General features: G+C 40.8%; 1 protein-coding gene across 2 annotated transcripts; it reads left to right on the top strand.

Annotated features, from left to right (window-relative positions):
- Nucleotides 1–250: 250 nt before the first annotated feature.
- arhgap17b (Rho GTPase activating protein 17b) lies at nt 251–26,900 on the top strand. Of its 2 annotated transcripts, XM_077532867.1 has the most exons (20): nt 251–661; nt 3,049–3,088; nt 13,057–13,161; nt 14,347–14,423; nt 14,556–14,667; nt 14,745–14,821; nt 15,670–15,772; nt 15,854–15,922; nt 16,025–16,106; nt 16,170–16,297; nt 16,664–16,775; nt 16,875–16,956; nt 17,040–17,120; nt 19,223–19,336; nt 19,425–19,516; nt 19,655–19,787; nt 20,389–20,646; nt 21,045–21,166; nt 21,747–22,139; nt 26,092–26,900. In XM_077532867.1, the coding sequence occupies exons 1-20, from the start codon at nt 609–611 to the stop codon at nt 26,217–26,219; spliced, it is 2,361 nt and encodes a 786-aa protein (XP_077388993.1). In that variant the 5' UTR covers nt 251–608; the 3' UTR covers nt 26,220–26,900. The 2 variants fall into 2 exon arrangements, with proteins under 2 accessions (XP_077388993.1, XP_077389000.1); XM_077532874.1 differs by lacking the exon at nt 20,389–20,646 and having other exon boundaries at nt 256–661.
- Nucleotides 26,901–27,160: the final 260 nt, after the last annotated feature.

Below are 27,160 nucleotides of genomic sequence, written 5' to 3'. Positions count from 1 at the left end.
TCCTAATCGCAATGCTTTTACAATTTATTTATTTATTTATTTAAATTGCGTTTTAAACATTTATTTAAATCGTATATTTATATTCTTCTGTGGTTAAATAATGTAAGTAAAATGCATATAGAACCAAAGGCTAAAAATTCCCTGCTGTTTTTTGCGGTTTGTAAAAGCAGAATGTTTAAAAACAATTGTTTTAGCTGTGATGAGATAGCCGAGGTGTACCTAATGAAGTGTCTTTCTCTTTCCCGTGCGGAGGTATCACGTGTGCGTGTGCGTATGCGTATGTTACAGTAGGAAAGGCGAGTCACTTCCTTCTTGTGCTCGCAGCAGCATTAATCAACTAACCGACAACGAAGTCACTCCTCGCTGGCATGTTGTCAGCTGGTCGAGACACAAGTAGCGCTTCTCGTAGCCTTTTATTGGAAAGTCGTTCCGGAAGGTTCGAACAAGATTTGAGCGTCAGTGTGGAGTTTTTTGAGGCACAATGGCTCCGACATAGCCCAACTTTTTCGGAGCCACTGTGAGAGAAAAAGAGTCCGCGGAGGTGAAGTTGACTTTTGTGTGTGTGTGAGAGAGGTTTCATTTAAACTGGAACCAAGAGGACTAATAACATGAAGAAACAGTTTAACCGTATGAGGCAACTGGCCAACCAAACAGTCGGGAGGTGAGTATTTGTTAGGAACTTTACAATAGCAAGTAAGTAACTGGCAGCTAACTGTGCTGTTTATTCTTTTATGGGCTTTAATGGCACTTAACAACGCGAAGCTTTGAAGTCATGGAACAGTTAACACGCTACTCGTCACTTTGTAGTTTTTAAAACGTGGGCGAGGTCGGAAGGACTTGATGGTACACGACAGTCACTTAGCTAGTGTAAACTAGCGCATTGTGAGTTGTTGAGAAAGGTGAAAGTACCGTATTGTTAATTAGTATGTGAATGATTTAATTACTGTACATAAAAAATATTAACGGCCACAAGCCATCTGCAAATGTAATGAGAGACAATACAAGAGAGCGATATAAAGAACATACCTGCTTTACAAAGATAATAACGCCCCTATAAAGGCGCTAATTGAACAATGTATTTGTAGTTGATAGTGCTGTAGAGGTCTGGTATCGAACCGACTATCCACCCACCCACTCTACCTGCCTGTCTAATTACAAAATCAGCTCTGATACTTAGCTCCAAGAAAACGCACCCACCAAACCCAACCAACTACCTCCCTAGGTGATATATAATAATGGCCTTCCTAGCTAGCCTCCATAAATTTCCAGAACCTCCCCCCAAATCCTATTTACCTGCCTACTCTTTATAACGTCCTCAGAATCCCACTCAACAAACCATTCCAGAACCAACGAGACCAGGAAGGCTGATGTGGGATGCTAAAAATAGATTAATGCATTTTGAAATTGGGGAAAAAAAAGTTCAAAGCCACAGACTGGATCATTCTTGTTTAAAAATTTAGACGTATAGTTCAGAGCCAGGCAGTAAAATCTTGAAATCAATCTGAAAACAAACTGTAAGTCAGTGGAGTGATGCTTGAATTGGGAAGTGGTCGTGGGATATGATATTGTGTATTTGATTCCGTGACAAGCCCATTGCTCAAAAGTGTTTGATGGGATTCAGGTCAGAGAGGTCATTGCTGGTCTTGATGGTATTTCGTGCAGTTCCATGTTCCTCTGGCTTTGGATTCCACACATGCATTTCTCAATATGTTGAACAAGAGTTGTAAAAGGGCACCATAACAGTCCAGCTGACGATTTACCCGACAGTTCACTCAATGTGGTGTGAGTGGAACTCTTTGGTGACGTGTTTTTCAGGAAGGCCGGTTCAGTTGGCCACAGAGGGATTGTGTGGAGTAAGCATTTTGTGGATGTTGACAGACAGTAGCAGTGGAAGGAGGGGGGGGGGGGGGGGGTGTTTGTTGCATGGTTAGATAGAGAATGTGCTTTCTGTAAACGAGGGACCTAGTTGTTTATTAGGCTTGAATGGATGAATGTTTAAAAGTTGTACTCACACAAGGCAACAAATGCAGTTAACACTGCACATGCTTAAGTGTACATGACACAAATCAGGACTCAGGACTAACTGTTTTTGCACTGGTTCTACCAGTGCGCCCAACTTTGTTTCTTTGGTGCACCAGCACAAAAGTTAGTTGCACTCAAACTTGCCACTCTTAAAAAACGCAAAACAAACAAACAAAACTGACTGCACACATATCTCCAAATGTACACCTCCAAATGTAATACATGTAGTACACACGGTGACTTCCCCCCCACCCCTACCCCTCCAAAGGATGGTCGTACAGATGCAGCCTACGTTATTGGGTGCCCCATAAAGTAATTAAATTAGGGCACCCAAATTGGTCACAGTCCAGAGCCCTGCAAATGCTTTTTCAGCTTGTTGTGCACGTTTTCAGCAGCACAACAGCATTATATATTGAAAGAGTAATTGTCCTAGTGCATTGTCATATCATCCATTCCCACCCTAATAAATATTGAAGATTCCCCAGAGAAGCATGGCATGATGTCATGATTATGAATGGAGCGTTTGAGACTTTAACGAGCCACTTGACAACTTACATCACACACTCGCTCACCTTCTGTTGCCATAACAAACACGGTGACACAACAGAGGAATCGTGTGTTGGGACACGCCGGAGGAATCTTGACAGCTCCCTCATAGAAAGGAGTTAGTTGATGCTGAGTGTGTGGCTCTGTCAAGTAAACAGTTTGACTGTGCACATTATTATTATGGTCAAGTGTTATCATGTGCTGACACTCATTCTGCTGTGTACTTAAAAGACTGGTTGAGCTAGATTTAAAAGTTTCAGCTGGTTTGCATCAAATTAAGCATTGTGTAGTTGAACTCCAATATGCATAGTTGATGACTTAACACAATAGCACAGAATGTGAACTATCAGTTTTCCCCCCATAATCAAAAGAAAAGATAGATTTCTTTATAATCAAATAAGATAGTTGCCATAATTTTTTTTTTTACGTGCAAGTGTTTGAACCATAAGTCCAAATTCTCATTTGTGTTTCTCTCCTCAGGGCTGAGAAGACTGAGGTACTGAGTGATGATCTCCTCCAGGTAAATACTTCACACAAACAAATGATGCCCGCTGCATAAAGTTAGATGGAAGCTCAATATTTGGTGTTGTAATCACGAGTTAAGGTGTTAAATCTCTTGAGGCTGTGGTTGTGCGGTATTATGCCTGGTGCGTGCTTGGTAATATAATTACAGGGAAAAAAACATGCACATGTTCCATGACATTGTAGAAGGGCCACAAAAGTACCAAGGAAGTGAATACAAATCAATTTGGTATTTCACTGAAATGCACTTGGTTGAGTTTGTCTGTCTATCTGAATACATTATTCTAATTGAACCAAAATGTAGCATATTGGGTAACAAACGGACAGACAAACACAAACACAACACATTATTTTTGCCATTTTGTTTGAGGACTTATTTTCTCTTTTGGCTGTTTGACTCTTATTGGAATCATCTGTTAGTACCCCAGAAGGATAACTTGGTAGCTCAATAGTATAAAATGCTCACATAATTTTTAAACATCCATCCATTCATTTTCCGAACTGCTTATCCCCACTAGGCTCGCAGGTATGTTGGAGAAGGCAGGGTAATTTTTAAACATTCGACAAAGAACACAACTTGAACTACCAAACAGATTCCAGTTACCTCAATTTTGCCTATGTGGATTACCATAACCTCGATAGCCAACCAGCTACGTTGACCTTATTTATTTTATTTTATTTTTTTATTTTTTTAAGCAAGTACCAGTATTCTTATTCAAAATGTGACAGGACATTAGAAATGAAAACTACTTGTGCAATTCTGCTATTAGGCTAACATAATGGTATGGTCTCATCTTTGTAGCACTATCATCTTTGTAGCATGCTAACATACAACCCAGTAGGTACATAACAAATTTGACTTCTTTTAGCTTAAATGTACATTTATATTTAATTTGAACCTTTTTATAGGCCACTCATTGAATATTTATCCAGTTTTCTGTGGTCTAACTAGGGGTGTGAATTGCCTCATACCTGACGATTCGATCCGTATCACGATTCATAGGTCACGATTCGATTCGATACCGATTAATCCCGATATGAATTTACAAGTCGATTGTTGCGATTTTTTACTCAAATTTAGAAAATACCATTCAGTAAACCTATACATGTCATGTACACTGTAAGATTTGTATGAAAATGTATTATTTATTGATCTGAAACTTCAGTTTTATAACTGTGAGCCACTGTATTTAACAAATAGGTTGTAACCTTTTTTCATGTTAGAACAGCATTGAAATAAAATATTAAGGTTTAATGTTCCATTAATATAACATTCTTCCATGCTTAAGGTGTGAAAGTTAGACGTTTTTTTGAATATTTTTCCATCAAAAATGGATGTTAAAAAATCGATTCGGCTGCCTATTGAATCGATTCGAGAATTGTATGCTGTAGTATCGCGATACATTGCCAAATCGATTTTTTTTTAACACCCCTAGGTCTAACTGCAACATTTTTATGTAAGATCCTTACTTTTCTTGACGTATTACCTAATAGAACTCACATGTTCTTCATGTGCTATCAAGTATGTTCTCTGCCCGATAAAAGACACATAGAGGAAATGATACTTAATTAAGAATCACATATTGATTCAACGGAGGGAAAACTGGCGTCCATTACTTGGTTGTAACTTGTAACCATCGTAGACACTACACTGTTGATTCAGTCTGTCTAAAAAAGTTTAACATGACTTCACCTATCGGATGTTGAGCTCCCAATCAAAATATTTTAAAATGAACAGTTGATTCATTCAGGAAATATTGTCTAAAGCTCCACCCCAAGCTTACAGCAAGAAATACTGTAGTACAGTGAAGGTCATTTTCTTGAAAAGTCAAATATGGAAGTCGTTTTCCCTTAAAAGCTCAGCCTGGTAAAGTCATCATCTTCATTCACGCCAAGTTTGAGGCAAAACTCTTGGAATTACAACATCATCCGGAGTCTTTTCATTCAGGGTTTGACGACTACAGGGGGAGGAGGTGTCAGGGTTTTCAAACCAGGGCAATGTTGTGCTATCTTAAAATGTTGGTGATCGTGAGGTGGGGGTGGGGATGGGAGTGCATCGGAAAGTAAGGCTGACATCACTGTGAAAAGTGGGAAGTACTGGGGAGCAGCGTTTCCCCACATGAAGGGATCTTTAGTATGTGAAATGAAAGGCTTGGTGATCAGTCTTTGCTCAGTCTGACGATTCTGGTAATACAAATATCTGAAGCAAACTGAGCTAGCTCCTCCAAAGAAAGCATGTCTTCCGGATTGTGAATGTCAGGAGCCTTTAGCTGCGTTCGACATTCCTTCAGTGAGGAATGTGACCGTCAGTGCGGTGCAAGGATTGGAATTGCTGCTTCATCAGTCATCTTTGCAACATGTGCTTAGATAAGAGTCATCTCTTTTTGGATGTGCTTAATTTAGTTTAGCATGCCATCTACACATATGTAGTGAAAACTTTCTCCCCGGTGGGTTTTCTCCATTCCCGTTTATTTTCCCCCATCAGAATGCACTCCCCACTCCTCAGTGGCCTCCGACGAGAAATTTGACACTTTGATTTCCTTGGCGTAGTTGTCGTTGTGCTTTCATTTTTTCCCCCAATGTGCTTTGCGCTGTCTGAGGTATTGATCCTGTTTGGACACGTCTCGCCTCAGTGGGAGAGTTGTGCCCTTTGTGTTTTAATGCTACCTGAAGGCCTGGGGATGCACTCAGTGAGATCTTGTTGCAACTGATAAAATATGTTCAGCACTTAAAGGGATACTTTACCTTTTTAGCCATTTTTGACAGTCAAACATTAATATTTTGCCTATAATAAATTTGAGATTTTCATTATTTTTCAGGTACAATTAGTACCTTTAAAAACACATTTTGCAACTTGCTGTCGACTGAAAATGACATTACAAGGGCTCAGGTAACCAATCACAGCTCACCTTGTGGATGTCACATGACCAAACCTAGAATGTCACAGTTGGTCGACATGACCAAACCGAAACAACATGGCCCCATGTATTTTTCACTGCTTTTGAATGAATTCAACATTAGAGGCAGTTTCTAGCTGAAGAGGAAGCAGATTCCACAATTTTTGCGACAGACAGGGGACTGATAGACTTTTGTTTTTCTTTTGTGGGAGACTAAGTAAAAAGACAAAAGTGACTTAACAGGACAAGAAAATGACAACACCCGATCCACAAAGTAGGAACCTGACTATTGAGGGCACTATAAGTGACAACAAGTTTTGGACTGACTACCTAAAGTAGGACTAAGGAACTTTTCAACCTTAATAAAATATTTTCACAACTCTTCTGATAAAACATTGACACATCCTCCTGACTACCAGGAAAAAAAAAGTATTGTCCAATCATGTTTATTTTGATATTCCCCAAACTTTGTGACATAACTGGAATACTGCAAAAGAAATTTTTGGAAAAAAAAAGTTTTTATTTTTAAGCTATGATGTGTCCACTACAGAGCACATTTAAAAAAAAACAACTTAAATGCTAGGCTCAAATACAGTTAAAATAATTCAAACAATACTTTGTGTTCTTAAGAGTCTTATAGAAAACATGCTAACAACATTTAAAGCCTAAATTTGTTCAATAAAAAATTTTTATACACTTAATTTTCCTCTTCCCTAAAAATGCTTGCACTGAGGGAAGCCATTTTCTTTTATGATGCAATCAAAGATAGCAAAGCCCCACCCCTACACATTTGGTATCATTGGAAAGCTCTGAATGTCCTCAAGAGCACAAAAGGAGTTAATTCTATCGTATGCACTGGGTGGGAGATATTCAGGTTTAAAAAGGTCCACTACAGAGGACAAATTTGAATTGCTGGTAGTCAGGAGGATAAAACTGGTTGGATGGTACCTTTGCCATGTCCTGAGGGGGTCTGTATCATTTTTACTGGCATTAAGAAATATTGAGGAGGATGGTACTAGGAGCACTGCCACACAAAAAAACTACAAATGTGCTGACTGCTTTATGGCATACGTCACTTCCCCCTTTACCCATTCGTTACAAAGATGGAAGTCAATTTGAATGTCAAGACACAATTACTGCTTTCCTGGCAGAAGCTGCAAAACAACTGAAAAGTTTTGTCTGAGGAGACAAAAACGAAAAAAGAAAAGTGAAGCTACCCGGATAATAGGACAGTCAAGGATCAACATTGGACTGGCTTTCACTCGCTGGCGTGAACTAAAAAACGATGCAATGTGCTTGTCCTCATCGGAAATGTGGTCTTCCTTCAGACATAACAATATCTCTTTTGTCCATATGGCGCTGCCATAATCAACGTAAACTGAAAGTTCTTTAGTTGTTGCTTTAAATGAACAGGAAATCAATGCAAGGATGACAAAACAGGAGTTATGTGGCTGAACTTAGGGGATCTGGACAAAAGCATAGCAGCAGTGTGGTGACCTAATTGGAGTCGGTCTAAATAAGTTTTGTTGAGGCAGGTGAAGAGAGAATTGCAATAGTCAAGATGTGAGAAGACATTACTTGCTAGAAGAAATTAGAAATTGTTTGGAGGTACAAGAACGCAAGAACGGGCTACTATGTTAAGTTTTAAAGTTGAGCTATTTGTTAGGAAAGTTACTCATCTACTTGTTGAATGTGTATTTCTCAAACTTGTTTCCCAGACTAATGTGGGTTTGAACCCTTTTCGCTGAGGCTGAATTGAAGCATGTTGGAGAATTGACAAGTTAGAGCTTGTTTGACTTCTCAGTGAATGTTTTTGCAGAATCGACTTTGAAGAGAGTGAGGATGGGTCAGAGCCCTGGTGAAGTCCAGATTCCCTCCAGTATATACTGGAGAGTTAAACCTCTAGGTTTACATAATCTGTTCCGGGATGTTGGCACTAGTTTTGCCTTATGATGATGATGATGATGATGATGATGATGATTTGCATAATATATAAAGCAATAGCAAAATAATTAATCGGTATCACAAGCCCTTTAGCACAGCACAGTGCAGTGGTACTCAATTAATATCTCACGGCCTCCCAATTCCCTGCATTTGTCAAAACAATTTTTGTATTTGTCTATAAAATTATAGTCAGTAAACTTCTGCCAAGGGGATAATATGCCTTGTGTACTCTTTGACAATGGGTGCGCCACTGCCATCTACTGTAGTGGATGTGCAGCTCTTCATTCTAGTACTGCAACAACAACAAAGATATGTTACTGTCCATTAGGGGTGTTAAAAAAAATCGATTCGGCAATATATCGCGATACTACATCGCGCAATTCTCGAATCGATTCAATAGGCGGCTGAATCGATTTTTAAACTTCCATTTTTAATGGAAAAATATTCAACAAAACGTCTTACTTCGGGTTAGGATTCACACCTTAAGCATGGAAGAATGTTATATGAACGGAACATTAAGCCTTAATATTTTATTTTAATGCTGTTCAAACATGAAACAGATTACAACCTCTATAAGACTGAAATTTCAGATAAATAAATAATACATTTTCATACAAATCTTACACTGTGTTAGTACTATTTTCTAAATTTGAATGAAAAAAAATCGCAACAATCGACTTATAAATTCGTATCGGGATTAATTGGTATCGAATCGAATCGTGACCTGTGAATCGTGATACGAATCGTCAGGTACTAGGCAATTCACACCCCTACTGTCCATCACCCCCCGCCCCCGCTCCCCCGCCATGATGACGGCGCTATCACATTGCATCCCCCCAACCTTTACCCTCCCCATTTCAGAAGGACTGCCTTAAAGGTACAGTCAGTGATCCCTAGCGCCACCTTGCAGTGAACCAACAGTACATTCATTTTTAAAACTATTTGTCAATAGTATGAAAAAAATAAAAATATCGTGTAAACATCCATCCATCCATCCATCCATCCATTTTCTGAACCGCTTGCTTCCCACAAGGGTTGCGGGGGGTGCTGGAGCCTATCCCAGCTGGCCTTGGGCAGTAGGCGGGGTACACCCTGAACTGCTTGCCAGCCAATCGCAGGGCACACAGAGACAAACAACCATCCACACACACAAGCACATCTACGGACAATTCGGAGCACCCAATTAACCTGCCATGCATGTCTTTGGAATGTTGGAGGAGACCGGAGTACCCGGAGAAGACCCACGCAGGCACCGTATAAACATATATTTTTACAATATAATTGTAGGTCTAGTAATCACAAATTGTACATGTCATAGTCTCATTTTACGAGAGGGGCTTACATGTTTCACCGCCATCTTCCTGCTACGGATGCCTAAAGGACAACTTCACGACCGTAGTTAGGCTGGGTGGTGCTTGCGTCGAGTGTCGAACCCAATGGGTTGACGTCGACCGCCGCTTACCTTTCACTGCTGTGGCCTGCAGGTTGTCGTCGCTGAATCCCGTGATTTCGCCCCGTCGCTTGTCACCATCCGCTTTGCTCTCACAAGCTTTTACTAGCTTTTTTTTTTGTACTAGCTTCTCCCACTAGCCGCTCTTGTTAGCCACTCCAGCCTATGTCTCCGACTAACTACTGCTAGCCGCTCTTGTTAGCTGCTCTGGCTAAATCTGGCTCACTTGGTCTTTCGGTGTTGCTCGTCATGCTTCACACCGGCTGCCAAGTCGCTGCTACTCACCGAGGTGATAGGCTTGCGAAGTGTGGTCTCTGAGCCACCATAGTGTGCGTGCTTCTAAATGCATTCATTTCGGCAGCATTCTATGTTATAGCGACATCTAGTGGTGACTTATTGCACACTGGGGCTTTAAATAATGCTCCTTTTGGAAAGTGGCCATGAAAAGCCAAAGAAAAAGCAAAACACATGTAGAGTTAAATGATGGTTGTTGAAATTAGGTCAAATGACATCATGTATGATAGCAGTTTAAACTCTCGAGTGCTCTGAGACCTCGGGTCTTTCCTCTTCGGATGAAGTTCATATATGGGGTGGTTTCTTTAGTCACACTCCAGATCTGCTTAAAACATTTGAGTAAAAAACCACAGACATTTTGAACACGGTGTGCGCCTCTTGGATTATTCCAAAAGCACTCGTCAGCACCAGACATTGTGATTAGCCGATGCATCCAGACTGTTGAGCCGCCAACACCTCGGCAGTCCGTCAGGCAGGCCACAGTTGTTTTCTGGCATCGGTTGTTGCGCGTCTGGATCCATTCGAGCTGTCAAAGTATGTAAATCTCAGCCGAAGATTGGCTAAAGATGAGCTAATCAATTGGAACCAGACAGGGAAGTTCATTTGGGGTCTGGTATCAGCGTATAACAGGGGAGGGAAAGTTTGCAATGAAAAAAAGACTAATATTCTGAAATGTGGAAATGGGAAGATGAGAGAGTAAAAGATGGGAATCGCTCAGCTAATGAGGGGCCGTGCTTTGTTTATTTTGAAACAGGAAGAGGAAGTGTGCTTTTAAGTGATGCCATCTTTCTCAGACGTACTTTTCACAGTTCAATAACAAACTCCAAAGGACAGGGCTTGCTATCAGGAGGATTGAGTACAAAAATATAATAACCACTGTAATTAGATGAAAAACACACATTGTTTGTGTTACTTGAAATAGCTTCCTTTTTTTTTTAATTGATTAACTCCAAATATTTTTCTTTGGCCTGGCCTTCTACTGCTATGGCAAAAGCCAATCCTTTAAGCAGGTAATACCGGTCCAGTATATGTTGTGTAATATAAGATTTCTGACTAAATTCTGAATGTAGTACTCAAACTTTAGTAATAGTTCTACCAAAAACTCATCCATTCATTTCCAAATGGACTATTGGCTTTGGTAGAGAGGTACTGTATGTGCTCTCCGAGTGTGTGTACAGTCTGCGTTTGCAGCTCCTGACAATAATGTACTTTCTAAAACGAGATGAATATAAAGTCATATGTATGTACAGCACTGTGTTGCAGTCCCCATTCGTTTTGTTTCTCTGAACTTTTTATTCATACAAGTCATTTGAATTGTTTTTAATTGAGGATGGATTTTGCAGGCCTACTTTGCTGTTCATTGTTTGAATATGTCTTGGCCTTATTTGTTTGTATTGTACATTTGTATTATTTTCAGATAATATTTAACTTACTGCCATGGGAATGGTCAAAAGGTACATTTCACTGAATTGTGTCTTGTACACAATACATGTACCTTACTTGTATGTAAGAGACAGAATACAATGTATAGGTATTTCACTAAAAACTTACACTTTTACATTTTAGTAATGTATTCTAATAAGTAGACCAAGAAAGTTAGATATTGTTCTTATAACGCTACTAACACAAGGGGAAAAATGTTTTTTTAACACGGTGCTGTATACTTTTAATGGAAGCATTAACTACATCATATGTAGTTTTAAATTAAGCATTAAAGCAGCTATATGTCAGATTTAAAATTTCAAATCTCTACTGCCACCTGTGGCCGAAAACAAACTGCACGCTCGTACACGCTGCGCGCACTCGTACGTGCACGACCTCAATACTGAAGACTGGGCTCTTCATATCCAATTAAACTATGTTTTCAGAGGTAAGAAGTTTTATAATGTTATACAAAGCTGGCCACTTCACGGAATGAGACTCTCGATCCCCACTAAACAATTGATGTCCACGGGACGTGCAGATCATATTGCTTTAGTCGGTCGAAGTCCAGTCCTGTGCTGTACTCCAAAACGATGTGCAAATGACGTCAATTAATTGGACCTCATTCCGATGTTAATATGCAGTTACATATTGTAGTCACCCCGCTCGACGGATGTCAACCTGATTCTAGTCATTATTAGTGTCTGTCGCCCCCAGGCTAGCGTCATTGTGCATGAGCTGAAAGGTGGGCTGTCAGTTATGGAAATTGACGATTGTGAAAAACATATAGACCCATTCACTACTTAGTGTGATATGGCCGTGAATGTTATCGCCATTCAGTAGTACCGTTCACATTCCGTTAGCATAATGTAGCTACAATAGGCTGTTTTCACGGAGGAAAATAAGGCGACATTTAGCCTGATTGAAACGCCGCGGAATGGAACGTCTGTTCTTCATAAAGTCATTCTGTTCTATTACATTCAACTTTGCCGCCCCTTTCACGCTAAATGTTGCCGTCCACCTCACTTTCACCCCAATAGTTACGACCGAGAAGTGATCGATCTTGAGGTTACTGCTATTTGAAAACAACAATTTTTTTTCTAAATGTCAAGATACTCGCTTCTTACCTTTTTGGAGTAGAAAGAAAGCCAGCTGTGAATCACTTTTCTAATCCAAGTCCGATCTCAACTCTCTCCACCGCTGAAATGTCAAACCAATGTTCACTCTCGGTCTTGCCCGACGTCGGTCACTATCAAGTTTAGATTTTTTTTTTCTTGGCACTTGACATTGTTTTCATTTTTTTTTTTTTGAGCAGCCTTCCTAGGAGTAACAGCGGGTGTCTGGGGCAGAGAAAATCTGTACTAGTTCCGTCTTCGCGCGACAGGAAACAACTGACGATGACGTGCATGACGTCACATCCTGCAGACAGAGGGCGGGAAATTCGAAGGATTCGGACCGGACGCTTCCTAAATAATATTGGCCAGAGGCTTGTCGGAGTACCCATTGTGAACAGCGAAGATGTTGATCTACTAATTAGAATATGTTTCAGTCATAAATGGTCAAATAAAAAGGCTATTGTTAAGATATTTTTTTGGGAAATCCTACATAGAGTAGCTTTATCTACATCATAGCTGGAAGTGGTGAGTAATGAGTCTGACAACTGAAAGTCACATCACATGTTCATAAAAACACCCCGATCCATCAGTCTGTTTCTTATTTGCCTGTAATATTACCACACGAGGGAAGCGCCACCAACTCAAGCTTGACAAAATGCCATCAACACCCTTGTGTTGCCTTTCAGTAACAACCGAAGCATGATGGAGTGTTGACAGATCGATGTGCATCGGAGAAGCATCTGTGTTTGGATTTTGAGCCCTGCCTTGCTTCCTTGATGATGAACTGTTCAAACAAAGTATGACGTGTGTGTCAATTTTTATGCTGTCTTATTTTGATGCTCAGATCGAGAGGCGCATGGAGCTGGTCCGCTTGATGTCACACAACACACACAAGAGGCTGGTGTCCTGTCTGCAGGGTCAACTGGGCACAGACACCGAGAAGAGACATGTGAGTCAACTAACAATCAACATCCATCTTTCCACTTGCACGTGGACACAACTCAGTATTTTGTAAAATCATCAAGCTCGCATGTGCCTACATGACACTGAAAATTGTTGCGAGAACAAGTCAAGATTTCAGGGGATAATGTAACACACATACAGTACTCTTTGTTTCAATAAGGATGCATCATCGCTGCCCAAACGTGGTCCTGTGCAATGAATATAATACTTATTTAACACAAACATGAGAGCAACTCGGGACATGTCTCTTTCTGACACGCACATTGGGAAATTGCTACTAGTGTGATAGGAATATAAAATGTCTGCAACACTCGTTCAGTTGAGAAATCATACTGTAGTTCTATAGCATCATATTGAGACATGTATCATCCAGTTTTACTCAAGTGTAAGTTACCTAACACGGTTGCATAGAATTGACTGTTTTACAAATACACATTCTCTTCTGTTAAAGTTTAAAAAGTTAAAGTACACCACTTGATTGTCATACCAACATAAGTGGGGCAAAATGTGTTCTCTTCATTTGACCCTGATGAAGCGGTGAGCAGCAGCAGGGGCCGCACTCTGGAATCATTTGGTGATCTAATAACCCAATTCCAACCCTCAAAGCTGATGGTCAAGCAGGGAGGCAATAGGTCCCATTTTTATAGCCATTGGTGCGAGTTGGCCAGTAATTGAACCCACGACCTCTATCGCAATATCGTGATATCGTGATATTAAAACTACCGCAATATCTTCGTCATGTTCACAATATTTAAAAGCAACACGTCTGTTAAAAAAGTCAGATTTATTTCAATGACAATTACTCTAATTGTCAGATGAAGGCGAATGTAATATGATTGTGAAACAAGTGAATATGTGGAGGAACTCAATGTGTGCGTGCATTAACAAATAAGAGCCTCAATATTGTTATTAGAGATTGCAGCTGGTTTATATGCATTGCTGTTATGTACAAAAGCACAATATTGTTCTTTTTTTGTATGAGCTCTTTTTTTAAATTTTTTTTTTAAACACAATATTCTTACCTTTTTTAAATATCGCCAACCTCCCCACAATATCGTGATAATTAACGTATCGTGAGCTTCATATCGTGATAATATCGTATCGTGATGTTTGGATATCGTTACATCCCTAGTCACTTTTTTCTATTTTTTTTTTGTTTTTGTCCCTTTAGAGAAAGCTACCCTTGACCGCACTGTCTCAGGCCATGCAAGAGGGCGGCTCTCAGCTGGGAGATGAGAGTCTGATTGGGTGAGATAAGGAAATGTGAACCGGGTGTAAAACTGACTGTCATGATGCAAATGGACCAATAAAGAAGACATTTGTGTTCTCTCTTGAACGAGCATTAGCAGCATGTATTTTCTATCTATAATGTGTGAACAGCAAGATGATGGATGTGTGCGGTGAGGCAGAGAGCAAGTTGGCCCGTGAACTGATGCAGCATGAAGTGCAGATCGAGAGTGATGTTCTGGATCCTCTCAACACGCTGGCCGAGGTACAACACCTGCTCTCATCTTTTTTCTTTTTTTTTTCTTGATTTTGCTCTCATTGTTGAAACTTGACGTCTCACAGGTTGACATACCCAACATATTAAAACAGAGGAGGCAACTCGCCAAATTGGTCCTGGACTATGACTCGGCCAAGACAAGGTTGTTTCAATTTTTCTTGCAATATTCTGTATATACATTGTCTGATAAGCCCAAATGGTGACAGTGCAAGTTTCCCCCCTCCCTGTTTTTTATTAAACATGCTAAAATCAACTATTCCATTTTTTGGAGGTATGGAGAATAGGACAAGTAAGTAACTAGGGCTGCAACAATTATTGAATTTGCTTGAAAAAGATGTCTTCCTCAAAGTTTTGCAGTGGTCTTTTTCCACCTGCACTAATTAAGTTGGCACAGTGGCACTGAGCCAGGAGAAAAGAGTGAGACATACCAAAGTTTGGATATGTTTCACTCTTGGAAAAGATCAAATGTCTGCTTCAAAGCAAGCAGCACATCTATGATTGCCCACACAACTAATTTAATAGACTATCATGGTCAGTTAAACATTTTAGAATGCTCCATATTTTGTCAAGGATAGAGGTAGCCACTGATGCTCTTTCTTTATTGAATGAATGACAACAAAATAAACATGTAATAAACACTTTCCCACCACCTGAATGGCGACAACAGACGGCTGTGAGTCTCAACACACAGACTGGCTAATGGTTAGTTGGCTAACACAACTGCAACTGGACATTCTCAATGAACGTGATGAGGTGACCCCAAGTGGACAAAAGTAATACTATTATTTAGGAAAACAAAATACATTTTTATTGGATTACTCAACTAACTCGATGGGATAATCACTAGACTACTTGATTGTAAAAATACTTCATTGCCCCAATGTAAAAGAAAACATTACAATTTTGTTACTAATCCAGTACCTTTGAAATTCATCCTTTGAAGCATGGAAGACATTTTTTGGGTGGGTGTAATAAGTGATGGTTGTGCAGGTGGTGCCAAGCAACCAAGTCTAGCAACCAAGCTATGGCATCTAAGGTAGACTCCCTCAAGGACGAGATGGAAGAGGCTCTGAACAAAGTAGAAATATGCAAAGTAGGTTTCCACTCCACTAAAATACATGACATAAAATGATCAAATTTTTTTCTATAATGTATCTGGACGTTTTTTCCGCAGGACCAGTTATCAGCAGACATGTACAACTTTGCATCCAAGGAAGGAGACTACGCACGCTATTATCTGATGGTGGGGCCAGCTACGGCTAGTTTCACTTCATTTGTGATGAGCGATAATCGAGAGTGACAACCAAAGACACCTGCATTAATGCTGGCCCATGTATTATGACAGTTATTAGAGGCCCAGGCAGACTACCACAGGAAGTCTTTGGCAGCTCTGGAGGAGGCTATTCCGAATATCCAATTACAGCAAGGTGAGCAACGAGACATTTAATTACCAGAAGAAGAGATGAACACATCAACGCCTTTTTCTTTAGAGTCCTGGACGGAGAAGCCAGCCTTCGGCACAGCTCTGGAGGAGCACCTCAAGCGGAGTAACCGGGACATTGCCCTGCCCATCGAGGCCTGCGTTATGATGCTGCTGGAGACAGGGATGAAGGAAGAGGTATGCTCAAGAGAAAGAGAGATGAACAATAAAAAAGGAAAACGTTGATGTTGTTCTCACCATCTTCATTCATCTTGGCTAAAAACTACAAATGCGTGGCCATAGACTACCACAGTGTATTCCATTAGGCATTCTCCAATTGTTTTATAGAGTATATAAGGAAATTTATATAAAAACATGCATCTAAATCTATTCAATAATATCCCTTTTAAAGATTAAATGCAGATGTGTTGAACTAAAAAATGTAAATACAAGTGAACTGTACTTAGCCGGTGATTCTTTTGCACACCAAACATTGCCATTGCTCTAAAATACTTTTATTTGAAAATGTTTTAGTTACTTATTTTGAACGTATTTACCCTGTAGGGTCTGTTCAGAATAGCAGCGGGAGCTTCAAAACTAAAAAAGTTAAAAGCCGCACTGGACTGTTCCATTTCGCAGCTTGAAGAGTTCTACTCTGATCCTCACGCCGTCGCCGGTAACAACATTTCTGGGTCTTTACAGCCTCACACAATCAGAAACCTGATCAGCTTCAGATCCTTTTTCTCAACCGTTTTACATGCTCGTTTGCACACAGGAGCCCTGAAGTCGTACCTCAGGGAACTTCCTGAACCTCTCATGACTTTTGGCCTGTATGATGAGTGGACACAAGCGTCGAAGTAAGAAGACACCCAAAACTGGAACAGTGTGTTCCAACGATGGATGGTAACTGTGTGTGTGTGTGTGTGTGTGTGTGTTTCAGTGTGTCTGACCCAGACAAGCGACTTCAGGCTTTGTGGGTGACATGTGACCGTATGCCAAAGACCCACAAAGCCAACTTTAGGTAGGTGCCGTCTGACTTTGCTTACAGTTAATGGAATACATTTCAAAACATTTGATACAATAAGTGAAATTGTATCTGGACAAAGAAAGTCATAATAATGCTCTTTTTTTCTTGGTGCCTTACCCCGGGTTTACACCGGTTGCGGTTGAGGTGCGGTTGCGGTGCGTTCCGGCGACGCAAGCAATTAGATTCCATTCATTCGAATGGTGCAGTTTACACCGCTTGCGGATGCGTTGCGTGTCGACTGCGTCTCAGCTGCGGCGTGCCACAGCCCTTCCGCAAGGATAGCCTATTTTCTATTTTTGCCGGACGCCGCAGCGGTAGGCCTCCGGCAAATGGCAAGCTAGCACAAAACACATCGAGCGGGACAGGAAGACCGACGCAGTTTCAAAATAAATTTCCGGTTACCTTTCAAGATAAAACACTCGCCAGCTCCTATTTCGCAAGCATGCTAGCAAAACGTGATGTGGGCGTAGACGGGCCTGGAGTTAACGTGCGAGGTGCTCATTCACGGTTTAGACACCAGCGAACATGGACGAGGAGAGGTTTATAATGGAGGTAGAAAGCCACAAAATAAGTCCACCTCTCTTTCTACTTCTCTGTTGAGCACAAACTTTCTGTGTGTTTGTCGTTGTTTTTAATGCCACATGATTGCGCGCGGTCACGCGAGACACGGCGGGAAGTGGTCGGCGACGGAGCTGCCGGACCGCAGCTGTGCGGAGCCGGTGTGGATTGGACAAAAATTTGACCCGTCCGGAGCACGCAGTCAAGACGCACCGCACCGCAGCCGCACCGCAACCGGTGTAAACCCGGGGTTAGGAACTACATTAGTATAGATTAGTGGTAGACCGGTATGTATTTTTTTATTTTTTTATTTATTTTTTTAAAAGCCCGATACGATACCAATTATTAGTAGTCAAGGAGACCGATAATCAATAGTTCAAGTCGATATTAATTTGCAGTAAAAGAGAAAAAAACAAAAAAAACAACAACTTTATTTTAATTTTAAACATATAAAGAATTGACAGCTTTGTTTAAAATATTTTACAAAAATTGCAGGAAGCTTCCACGGTCATCAGCATGTGTTAAGCTATATATATATATATATATATATATATATATATATATATATATATATATATATATATTAGGGGTGTGAATTGCCTAGTACCTGACGATTCGATTCGTATCACGATTCACAGGTCACGATTCGATTCGATACCGATTAATCCCGATACGAATTTATAAGTCGATCGTTGTGATTTTTTTCATTCAAATTTAGAAAATACTAATCAGTAAGCTTGTAGAGTGTAAGATTTATATGAAAATGTATTATTTATTTATCTGAAATTTCAGTCTTATAGAGGTTGTAATCTGTTTCATGTTTGAACAGCATTAAAATAAAATATTAAGGCTTAATGTTCCGTTCATATAACATTCTTCCATGCTCAAGGTGTGAATCCTAAAAAAAAAAAAAAAAAAAAAAAAAAAAAAAATCGATTCTGCCGATTATTGAATCGATTCGAGAATCGAGCGATGTAGTATCGCGATATATCGCCGAATCGATTTTTTTTAACACCCCTAATATATATATATATATATATATATATATATATATATATATATATATATATATATATATATATATATATATATATATATATATATATATATATATATATATATATATATATATATAAAATAAAGTGGAAATTTTAATAAATCCATTGATGCAATGAGAGACAAATGCATGCAAATGTAGCAAGTTTGGGGTTTTCGCCAGGGTTCGTAAAAGGTTTCAAAAGATCTTCACACACAGTGTAAAAAAAAAAAAAAAAATGTCTGAATATGTTTGAAATGTCTTTGTGACAAGTAAAATCTGCGAACATCTTCCTGATGAAAACCCAAAATTTTGCTACGTTCGCAAGCATTCACTGCTCAGTGAGAGACCAGCTTTATTGGTCTTAAGATTCGTAAAAAGGCAGATGCTGATATTTGTCAACATTTGCCAAAATGGCAAATATCGGATTCGGTACCAATAATCAGCCCGGCCTAGGTCAGGTCTATCCCTAATAAAAGATATTGTTGAATTACTACTGCAGGTACCTGGTGAAGTTTCTGGCCAAATTGGCTCAAGACCGCGACGTCAACAAAATGTCTCCCAGCAACATCGCCATCGTCCTGGGACCCAACCTGTTGTGGCCAAAGGCAGAGGGGTGAGGGAACTTTGCACACACTCGCATCGTGTTCTCTTCTTTCGCTGCTGACCATTTATCTCCTCCCTTGTCTTTCTTATCCCCGCAGGACACTCGCAGAAATGGCTGCGGCGACATCGGTACATGTGGTCGCCATCATCGAGCCGATCATCCAGCATGCTGATTGGTTCTTTCCTGAAGGTAATGTGCTTCAGTACTGGTTGAAAAAAAAAAAGAAATCTATCCGTCATGGCTGATCAACTAAATGTCCTGTAGTCAAAACAGATTTGGGTCCCAAATGTAACTGTATCACTCGGCTGCTTTCTTTCTTCTGTCCAGAGGTGGACTTCAACGTGTCGGGCATGTTCGCTTTGCCCACCCACCCAGGGATGTCGGACGGCGAACTGGAGAGGAAGCGCCCCGGCAGCCTCATGGGCCAAGACGGGGACACTCAACCTCCTCGCAAAGACAGGTACCTGTCTCGCGCCAACCTCAGCCTCAGCCTGCCGCTTCCCCTCCCGTCCCGTCCCAAGACACCGAGCAGGCAGGATTCGCGGGGCCCGGCGGTGTCGGCCCACTACGTAGTGGCCGACGAGTCCATCACGGTCACTGAAACGCCCACCCAACAGCCGCCCCCTCCAAACTTTCAGTCTGTACTCTAGTGCAAAAGTTGATCCCATGAAGGGAATGTTTTTGTATGATTTCTATGCTTTTTCTATACAACCTTTTGTGTTCTCACCTGGAACAAAACATGTAGCGCCTTTCACTTTTCTTGATGTTGTAATATGTGGTCTGAATTCCACTGTGTACTCTTTTGTTATCCCCGTAACTTGCAATTAAAGTTTAGGTCATACCGTAGGTCGCCTGTTGTGTGTTGGCTTCCTGGCATATCATTCTTGTGCATCGATGTGGTTTGAAGTTTGTAACGGATTCTGCTTTCGGAGGGGTCGTCTCTGTCTGCCCTCCTCTCTCTATTCCTCTTGACGTCTCCTGGGCCTTTTCTTACATTTTGTGTGTGTGTCTGTGTGTGTGTGGTTTGTCCCCCTCCACTCCCCCCCACCTCACTTCCGTAGCACTGTTAACAAACATCCAGAGGCCAGCCCACGTAGAGCCGGCACCACTATTAGAAAGCAGCCACAGCTAAGCTCACCCACCTCCCAAACCCTACTGCCCCTCCAGGAGGGTGGGGATCCCGCCTGCTCTGAGCCCCAGCCCCAAGCTGCCACCCCGGAGGCCGAGCAGCCGGGCCCGGCTGGCGGTCTGGGCGCTGGGGGCCAGATAGCCGCCGCGCAACCGCACTTGGTCTCCCCGCTCGGCACAGAGGAGAGCAGGTAAGGAGGTAGCCGCAAAATATTACCTGCAACGCCGCCTGCTCTCAACCAATTGAAGCCACCCGGATCGTCCTCCCCTCTTGCTTGTTGGAATCCACCAAATTCAAAATGTGTGACATGTTCAATCACGTGACTCTTTGTTTACAGGTGTCGTTTATGTCTCCCCTGCCTGTCTTTAATCGCTCCCTGCTTGCTTTTATTAAGCTTGCTTGGTTGGTTCTAAATCTACCACTTGGTCAGATCTGGCATGATGTACTTCACAAATGTTTCATTATCTGATTTTGTGTCATATTTGTAACCCGCAAGCTTGTTTTCATATGCATGCTCTTGTGTCACAATACCTTGAATGTCAGTCTCAACACGGGAAATGATTTGACCTTGACCTTCTATGTCCACAGCCCGGCCCGGGAGCACACATCCACCCCACCTCCACAGAAGAATGGGTCAGCCCAGCTTACAGTGGGAACGCCGCAGTCACAGAGTGGATCCAGAGGGCCCAGTCCTCATATGGTCCGCAGAGGTGAGTGCAAAACATGAGGTACAGGCTGTCGCCTGAATGACGTGGAATTGATCATCAATTTAAAATAATGCATAATAAAAAATAAATAATAAACACAATTAAAAAAAATAAATTGTGTAATATGTCTCTATTAATACCTTGGGCATTTCACCCACTTAAAAAAAAAAAAAAAAAAAAAAAAAGGTTTCTCTTTTCAAATACAAACTGTAATGAAAGGCACTTTTGCATGTATGTAACATTATGCACAGTACAAGAAAAAAAGAAACCTCCACAGAAGTAATGATTCCATTCAAATTAGACCTAAAGGTTTTAAAACAAACAGTCGTTGAAGATTAAAGGCATGTATGAATTTTAAAAGTTCAATCCAACTGAACCATATCGAGGCAGCGATTCTTTTGCCTGCCACGAGAGGGAGCCTGCACATCGACAGCCAACCACAGAATGTAAAGCATAAGGCCCATCATGTCAACTCGATGTCTGTTACCAACTGTACATGCTGAGGAAATACAAAATTTCAAATGCAGTATTTGTTGCCTTTCCTCAATTTTATTTTTATTTTTATTGTCTTTTGTCAATGCAGGCACCAAGAAACAGGCGCCAGCACCACCCAAACAACCAAGTCCCTTCTCCTCGCATTCTGCCAACCAAACTCCGGGCCCCGCGAACCACCCGCCCATCACCCCCCGGCGCCACCTGGGCAAAGATAGCCCCATCCACGCTCCGAACCACCCGCCCCCGTATCCCCCAACGCCGGGGGAGCAGCCGTCGCCGCCCGGGACGCCCACGCCGCCCGACACGCCGCCTCACGACGGCCCCCAATCGCAGCCGCCCGCTTACCAGTACGGCTCGCTTCCCCGCCCCTCCCGGCCGGCGCCCAAGCCGCGGCCCCGGCCGAACATGCCGCCGCCACCACAACCGACCGTCAGCGACAGCTGTAATGGCGTCTTGGGCTCCTCGTCAAAGATCATCACAGGTAAAGCAGCGCTCTTGACCATCATGTCACTGTTGCGGACAACAGTGAAATCATTATAGCAGGTTTTCGCTTTACGACAGCATGTTGAGGTTACAGACAAACTAAGAATTCATCTTCATACGGTTCAGTAAGGCACATGGCCACACACAGCAGCTAATTTGTTTTTCACTTGCAAGTGTTTTTCATACAATTTTTACTGTATGACTTCTGCAAAAAAAAAAAAAAAAAAATGCCATTTGTGTTTCTATAGCATAAGTCATCCTGTTGAAACTCGTATGTAAAATCATACCACGATATCAATTGCATCCCTTCACAGTGACGGTACATATCATTAAGGGTAAAAATATTTTAAATTCATGATAAAAAAAATAAATAAAAATAAAATTCTTAATAGGTTTGTTTATATACTCCATTACAGAAGCTAAATTAAGCAAATAAAAAGTGATCAAACAAACACACTTGGCATATTATTGTGAAAATCTCAAGCCAGATTTAAATGTAAGTACTACCTTGTGCAAAATATGGCAAAAAAAATATATAATAATAATATTACTGATGATGTTTAAATGAAATCAGTACAACTGGCTTTCAGTTTAGGGTTCGGATTACTTAGCCTTTACCCATTCTGTAGTCAAAAAGCAAGTCTATTTTATTAAATTAGATTTATTATATCTCAAAGGTCAAAATTACCAAGCAGCCATAAAAATGACATACTGCTATTTTGTGCCATGTGTGTATTGTACAAATGTATTCTCTTCCTCCAATTGGACTAAAGGTAAAGGTTCTTATATTTCAAATATACACTTTTAACCTTATTTTTACTGTTGTGTCAACATAGCATCGTAACAGGCACTTTGCACTTTATCTTTCACGTAGGATTTTGTTTTAACCTCCAAGTAAACGTGATTCTGTTACAGACAGAGGGAAACAACACAATCAGTTTACTGGTACATACATTCATTAAAAGTGGGAAGTATTTTGCGGGATTACACTTTCCACGCTGAGAGGGAAACACCGTTGTTGGCTCGAGACTTGTATGCTAGTGTTTTTAGCCTCGATAGTTTGCTTTACTTTATATTATATTCTGAATATGTCCTTCCACTGCATTGTAGACCCCTTTGCCTCAATCTGGATGTTAGCGACCTTGTATTGTTCCAAAAACACTCATTGGCGCTTTCCAAATGTGCACACTACTTTGGGCTCCCGCCATTTTGTAGGGGTGTCTGAATGTCCAGGGAGCAAAAGTGTAGCGCGCTCAAAATGACCCACAATACACTTTGAAAAGTAGTGAACATTGATACTAGGGGATGAAATATGAGATTATAGATTACAGATGAGTATTGCGGCAATGAGGTCATGGTACCATATCAAATCAATATCACACTTAGAAATCCAGTTTACGATGACAGACGAGTGGCCATGATGGGACGTCACGTATGCCAATCAGAACAAGTTGACGATCTCGGCCTTTTGATTTGACCTTGTGTGAACTTTTGAATGGACATGTACAACTGCAGTGGCAGTTTCTGACATGTGCAGCCAACTGTCTCCACATTGATGTTATCTAAAATTCACAACAGATATAGACTGAAAACAATGTAATACTATAATCGATAATACAGACAGAGAAGTCAAGTAGTGGTTAGCATGTCCGCCTCACAGGTATGAACTTTGGCTGTGGGCCTTCCTGACGAATGACTAGCGACCAGTTCAGGGTGAACCCCTCAGTCAGAGTGGATTTTTGGACATGTTTATAGATATGCAAGAGCTCACTGAACATGTTTGTTTGGAAGACTTGCTGGCTGAGTGGCATTTTCGGCTTCCACTTTTTTTTTTTTTTTTTTTAAACTGTCTGGCTTTTGGGTTTCAGCTGACACGCTCATTGTGACTGTGGTGACGTGAAGCATGATGTGTGTGTATGTGACATTGCAGATGTCTGAGGTGGCGGCCTGCCTGCAAGAGGGGCTTTGCGAGGCAGGCGAGGGTAAGACTCCAACTGGCTGACGTGCCTGGTTTGCTTGCATGAGTTTGTGTTGCATTTGTGTGGGCGCAGGTGGGGGGTTCGACTCCAAACAGTGTGTCACTAAGCACATGCAATTCCCTGGATACATATAGTGTGATGTGTATGTATCAATGTTGTCTAACTCTGCCGTCCAGACAGACTAACATCTACAAACATGTGCTGTTAATTGTTTTATGTTATGTTGTGTGTAGATCATTGACCACACTTCACATGTGCACACCAAGGACTCCAAATAACATTTTAGTTAGTCTCGTCTGATAAGGCACGACAAGCACATGCTTTCTCCTTGCCAATCAACAAAGGGATACTGTCATCACAGCCGTACTGACACTGTTGTTATTATACAGATAATGACGCAGTGATGCCTCAAGTGGAATTTGTTCCGTGACTGTGCTTCCTTCTGGAAGAAAATGCAGCAATGTTTTTGATGAGAAAAATAGCACTTATAATATTGTACTGTACATAATTGAATTATATAGTAAAGACCTAATGAAATTAAATGTAAAGAATTTGTTTTTGACAAATATTTTTCTTAAGTTGACGTTGTGTTGCTCGTTGGGGCAAGCCACACTAATATTAGTCGTTCTTTGCAGAGGACACATAATATATGCCTGTGAGTATTTTTGTCTACATGTGTTGCACCACCATTATGTGTCCAAAAGGGCTGGGTATCGATTCTAATTTCCTCAATCGATTCGTTTAATTCACAAGGGTTCAGTTCAATTTAATTTTTTTTTTTCTGATTCGATTCACTTCACTCCAGTCTGATATTGATTAATTACAGAACATCAAGTCTTCTTAAATATAAAAGACATGATAAAAACTCCAAAAGAATTAAATTCCAAATTAAAATTTGCAGTGGAAGTAACTGGTTAAATGATTTTGTTATAGACGATGGCATCAACAAGGATGAGATGAAAATATTTTCATAATTCTAAATCAATAATTGTAAATACAAATTAAATGGATTCCGAATTGTCTTAAAAGTACAATATGTTAGATCGTTCATAAATGAAAAAATACTTTCAAATACATGTGAACAGTAAATGCCAAGAAAACAGTAAAATACACAAAAAAAAAACTGCCTTTAAAATTGTATTTTCTTATAAATTTATGGAAAAGAGATATTAAAATAATCTATTCAGGGTTTTATGAATTGATATCAGACTTGTTCAGCAAATAGCCAATTGTTTTAAACCAGCCCTAGTGTCCAAATAAGTATGTTGCTCATCGGTTAACACAGGGGTGGCCAAGTTACAGGCCAAAAACAGGCCTTAATCCAGCCTGTTGTCCATGTTTCTCTCTACTAATACACCTGATTCATCAGGATCGTTATCAGGCTTCTGCAAAGCTCGCTGATTAGCTGATCATTAGATTCAACTGCTTTGAAGGAGGGAGACATGGAAAACGGGCTGGATAGGGGCTCTCGAGGACCGAACTTGGCCACCCCTGGGTTAACACAACACTGATATTGTTGTTAGCCTGTCTATTGCATTCTGCATTTTTTGTTAGCATGAAGCTAAGCAGACTTCTCAAGGCAAAGTTATGCAGGTTTTTTGTTGTTTTTTTAATCCGTAACTTGTAGTTCTTTAGTTTGACAATTAACCTCAACCAGGAGTGGCAGGAAATAGCTGGAAGCTCCCCCCCCCCCCCCCAATCTTCCAAACTGCCGCGTGTTGTGAATTGAGTTCACTTCACTGCTAGGTCGTTTCTCAAATTCATGCTCAAGTCAAAGCAATAAAATATAAACGACAGATTGTACCTCAAAAATTTTGGATGACAGGTCACTCATATTTTAAGGCACCACCGTAATGGAGTCCTTCGTGTCTAAACGTGTGTGTGTGTGTGTGAAGATAAACAGTCATGAATAATGTGTGTGTGTTTCTGACGCTGATTTTTCCCCTGTGATGCATCTGCCGCCCGACACAGACAGCGGTCATGATCTGAAAGGGGTCAGACGAGCGTGGATCCCGGAGGTGATGGTGGGTCAACAAGTGGAGCGCCCCACCAACCCGCTGCCGCCCATCGATCCGCAACCGGAGAGCACCTCACTGTGAGCGGGAGGATCATCCGAGCACTATGCGAGCAAATCGGCAGCCCTTTCACACTCCGGCGTGAGGTTCAATTGACTCTGATGTGATGCTTTTATGACAATCTGCTACAGGTCTTACAGTAGGCTTGAACAAAAGTATTTTTTTTCTATCAATCTATTTAACGCACGGCCAGCTTGTTAAGTGCATGTGAAATTGAGAGGACCAAAGGAACGGCAAAATGGAAATAAGGTGAATACGAGGTGCTGTTTTGGCTTTTGTGGTGGTTGTTGACCAAAGTGCAATATTCAGCACACGTCTTCCAGTGGCACATATTTGGTTAGTCAAGTTTGTATGTCGTATTATATCAAAGTGGGAGGTGGGCTTCCTTGACTTTTACAATTGCATTCTTTTGGACTGATTTACAACACTCTAAATTACTTTGAGAATATATTTTGTCATTGTTTTTCAAAAATGATTACTTATTTAAATATATATATTTTCAATGCTGGTTAATGACCAATTCCACTCCAGAATTTCAAAGCTTTGACCAAATATATCAAAAGCTTTCATATTGTCGACAATCTGCACCTTCTCGGGCTCTTTTCAGCTCTTTGAGTGGTTTATTTTTGCCGCTAATGCGGAAACCGATGTTGCCTACTGTTGCATCATGACTTGTGATGATTAAAGTTTTACCATGTTGTCACACTTGTCTTGTAATTTGTTATTTAATTTATATCATTTTGTATGTCAAAGCTATAATGCTACATCTTTCCCATAGTGGCCTCTGTTCTATTAGAGGTCGTGCCTCAGTAAATCACGGGGCCTGCTGTCATAAAGAGAAAGCTGCACTTTACAAGAAACATCCGACAGAAAAAACAAACCTGCCCATACTGCTCAGACTTGATTGAACATAAGACACACAATTACAACATATAATGTCTGCAGATCAATGTAAATCTGACACG

The sequence above is a fragment of the Festucalex cinctus genome, chromosome 1, assembly GCF_051991245.1.
Source record: "Festucalex cinctus isolate MCC-2025b chromosome 1, RoL_Fcin_1.0, whole genome shotgun sequence".
Lineage (NCBI taxonomy): Eukaryota > Metazoa > Chordata > Actinopteri > Syngnathiformes > Syngnathidae > Festucalex > Festucalex cinctus.
The sequence above is the reverse complement of the archived record's forward strand: the minus strand, read 5'-3'. Positions and strand labels throughout refer to the sequence as shown.

Excerpts from the sequence above, each read along its gene's own strand:
- arhgap17b (XM_077532867.1), top strand. The coding sequence starts at position 609 with ATGAAGAAACAGTTTAACCGTATGAGGCAACTGGCCAACCAAACAGTC. Across the intron at positions 17,121-19,222 it reads ACCCACAAAGCCAACTTTAG|GTACCTGGTGAAGTTTCTGG; the intron begins GTAGGTGCCGTC and ends TTACTACTGCAG. Across the intron at positions 20,647-21,044 it reads CTCGGCACAGAGGAGAGCAG|CCCGGCCCGGGAGCACACAT; the intron begins GTAAGGAGGTAG and ends CTATGTCCACAG.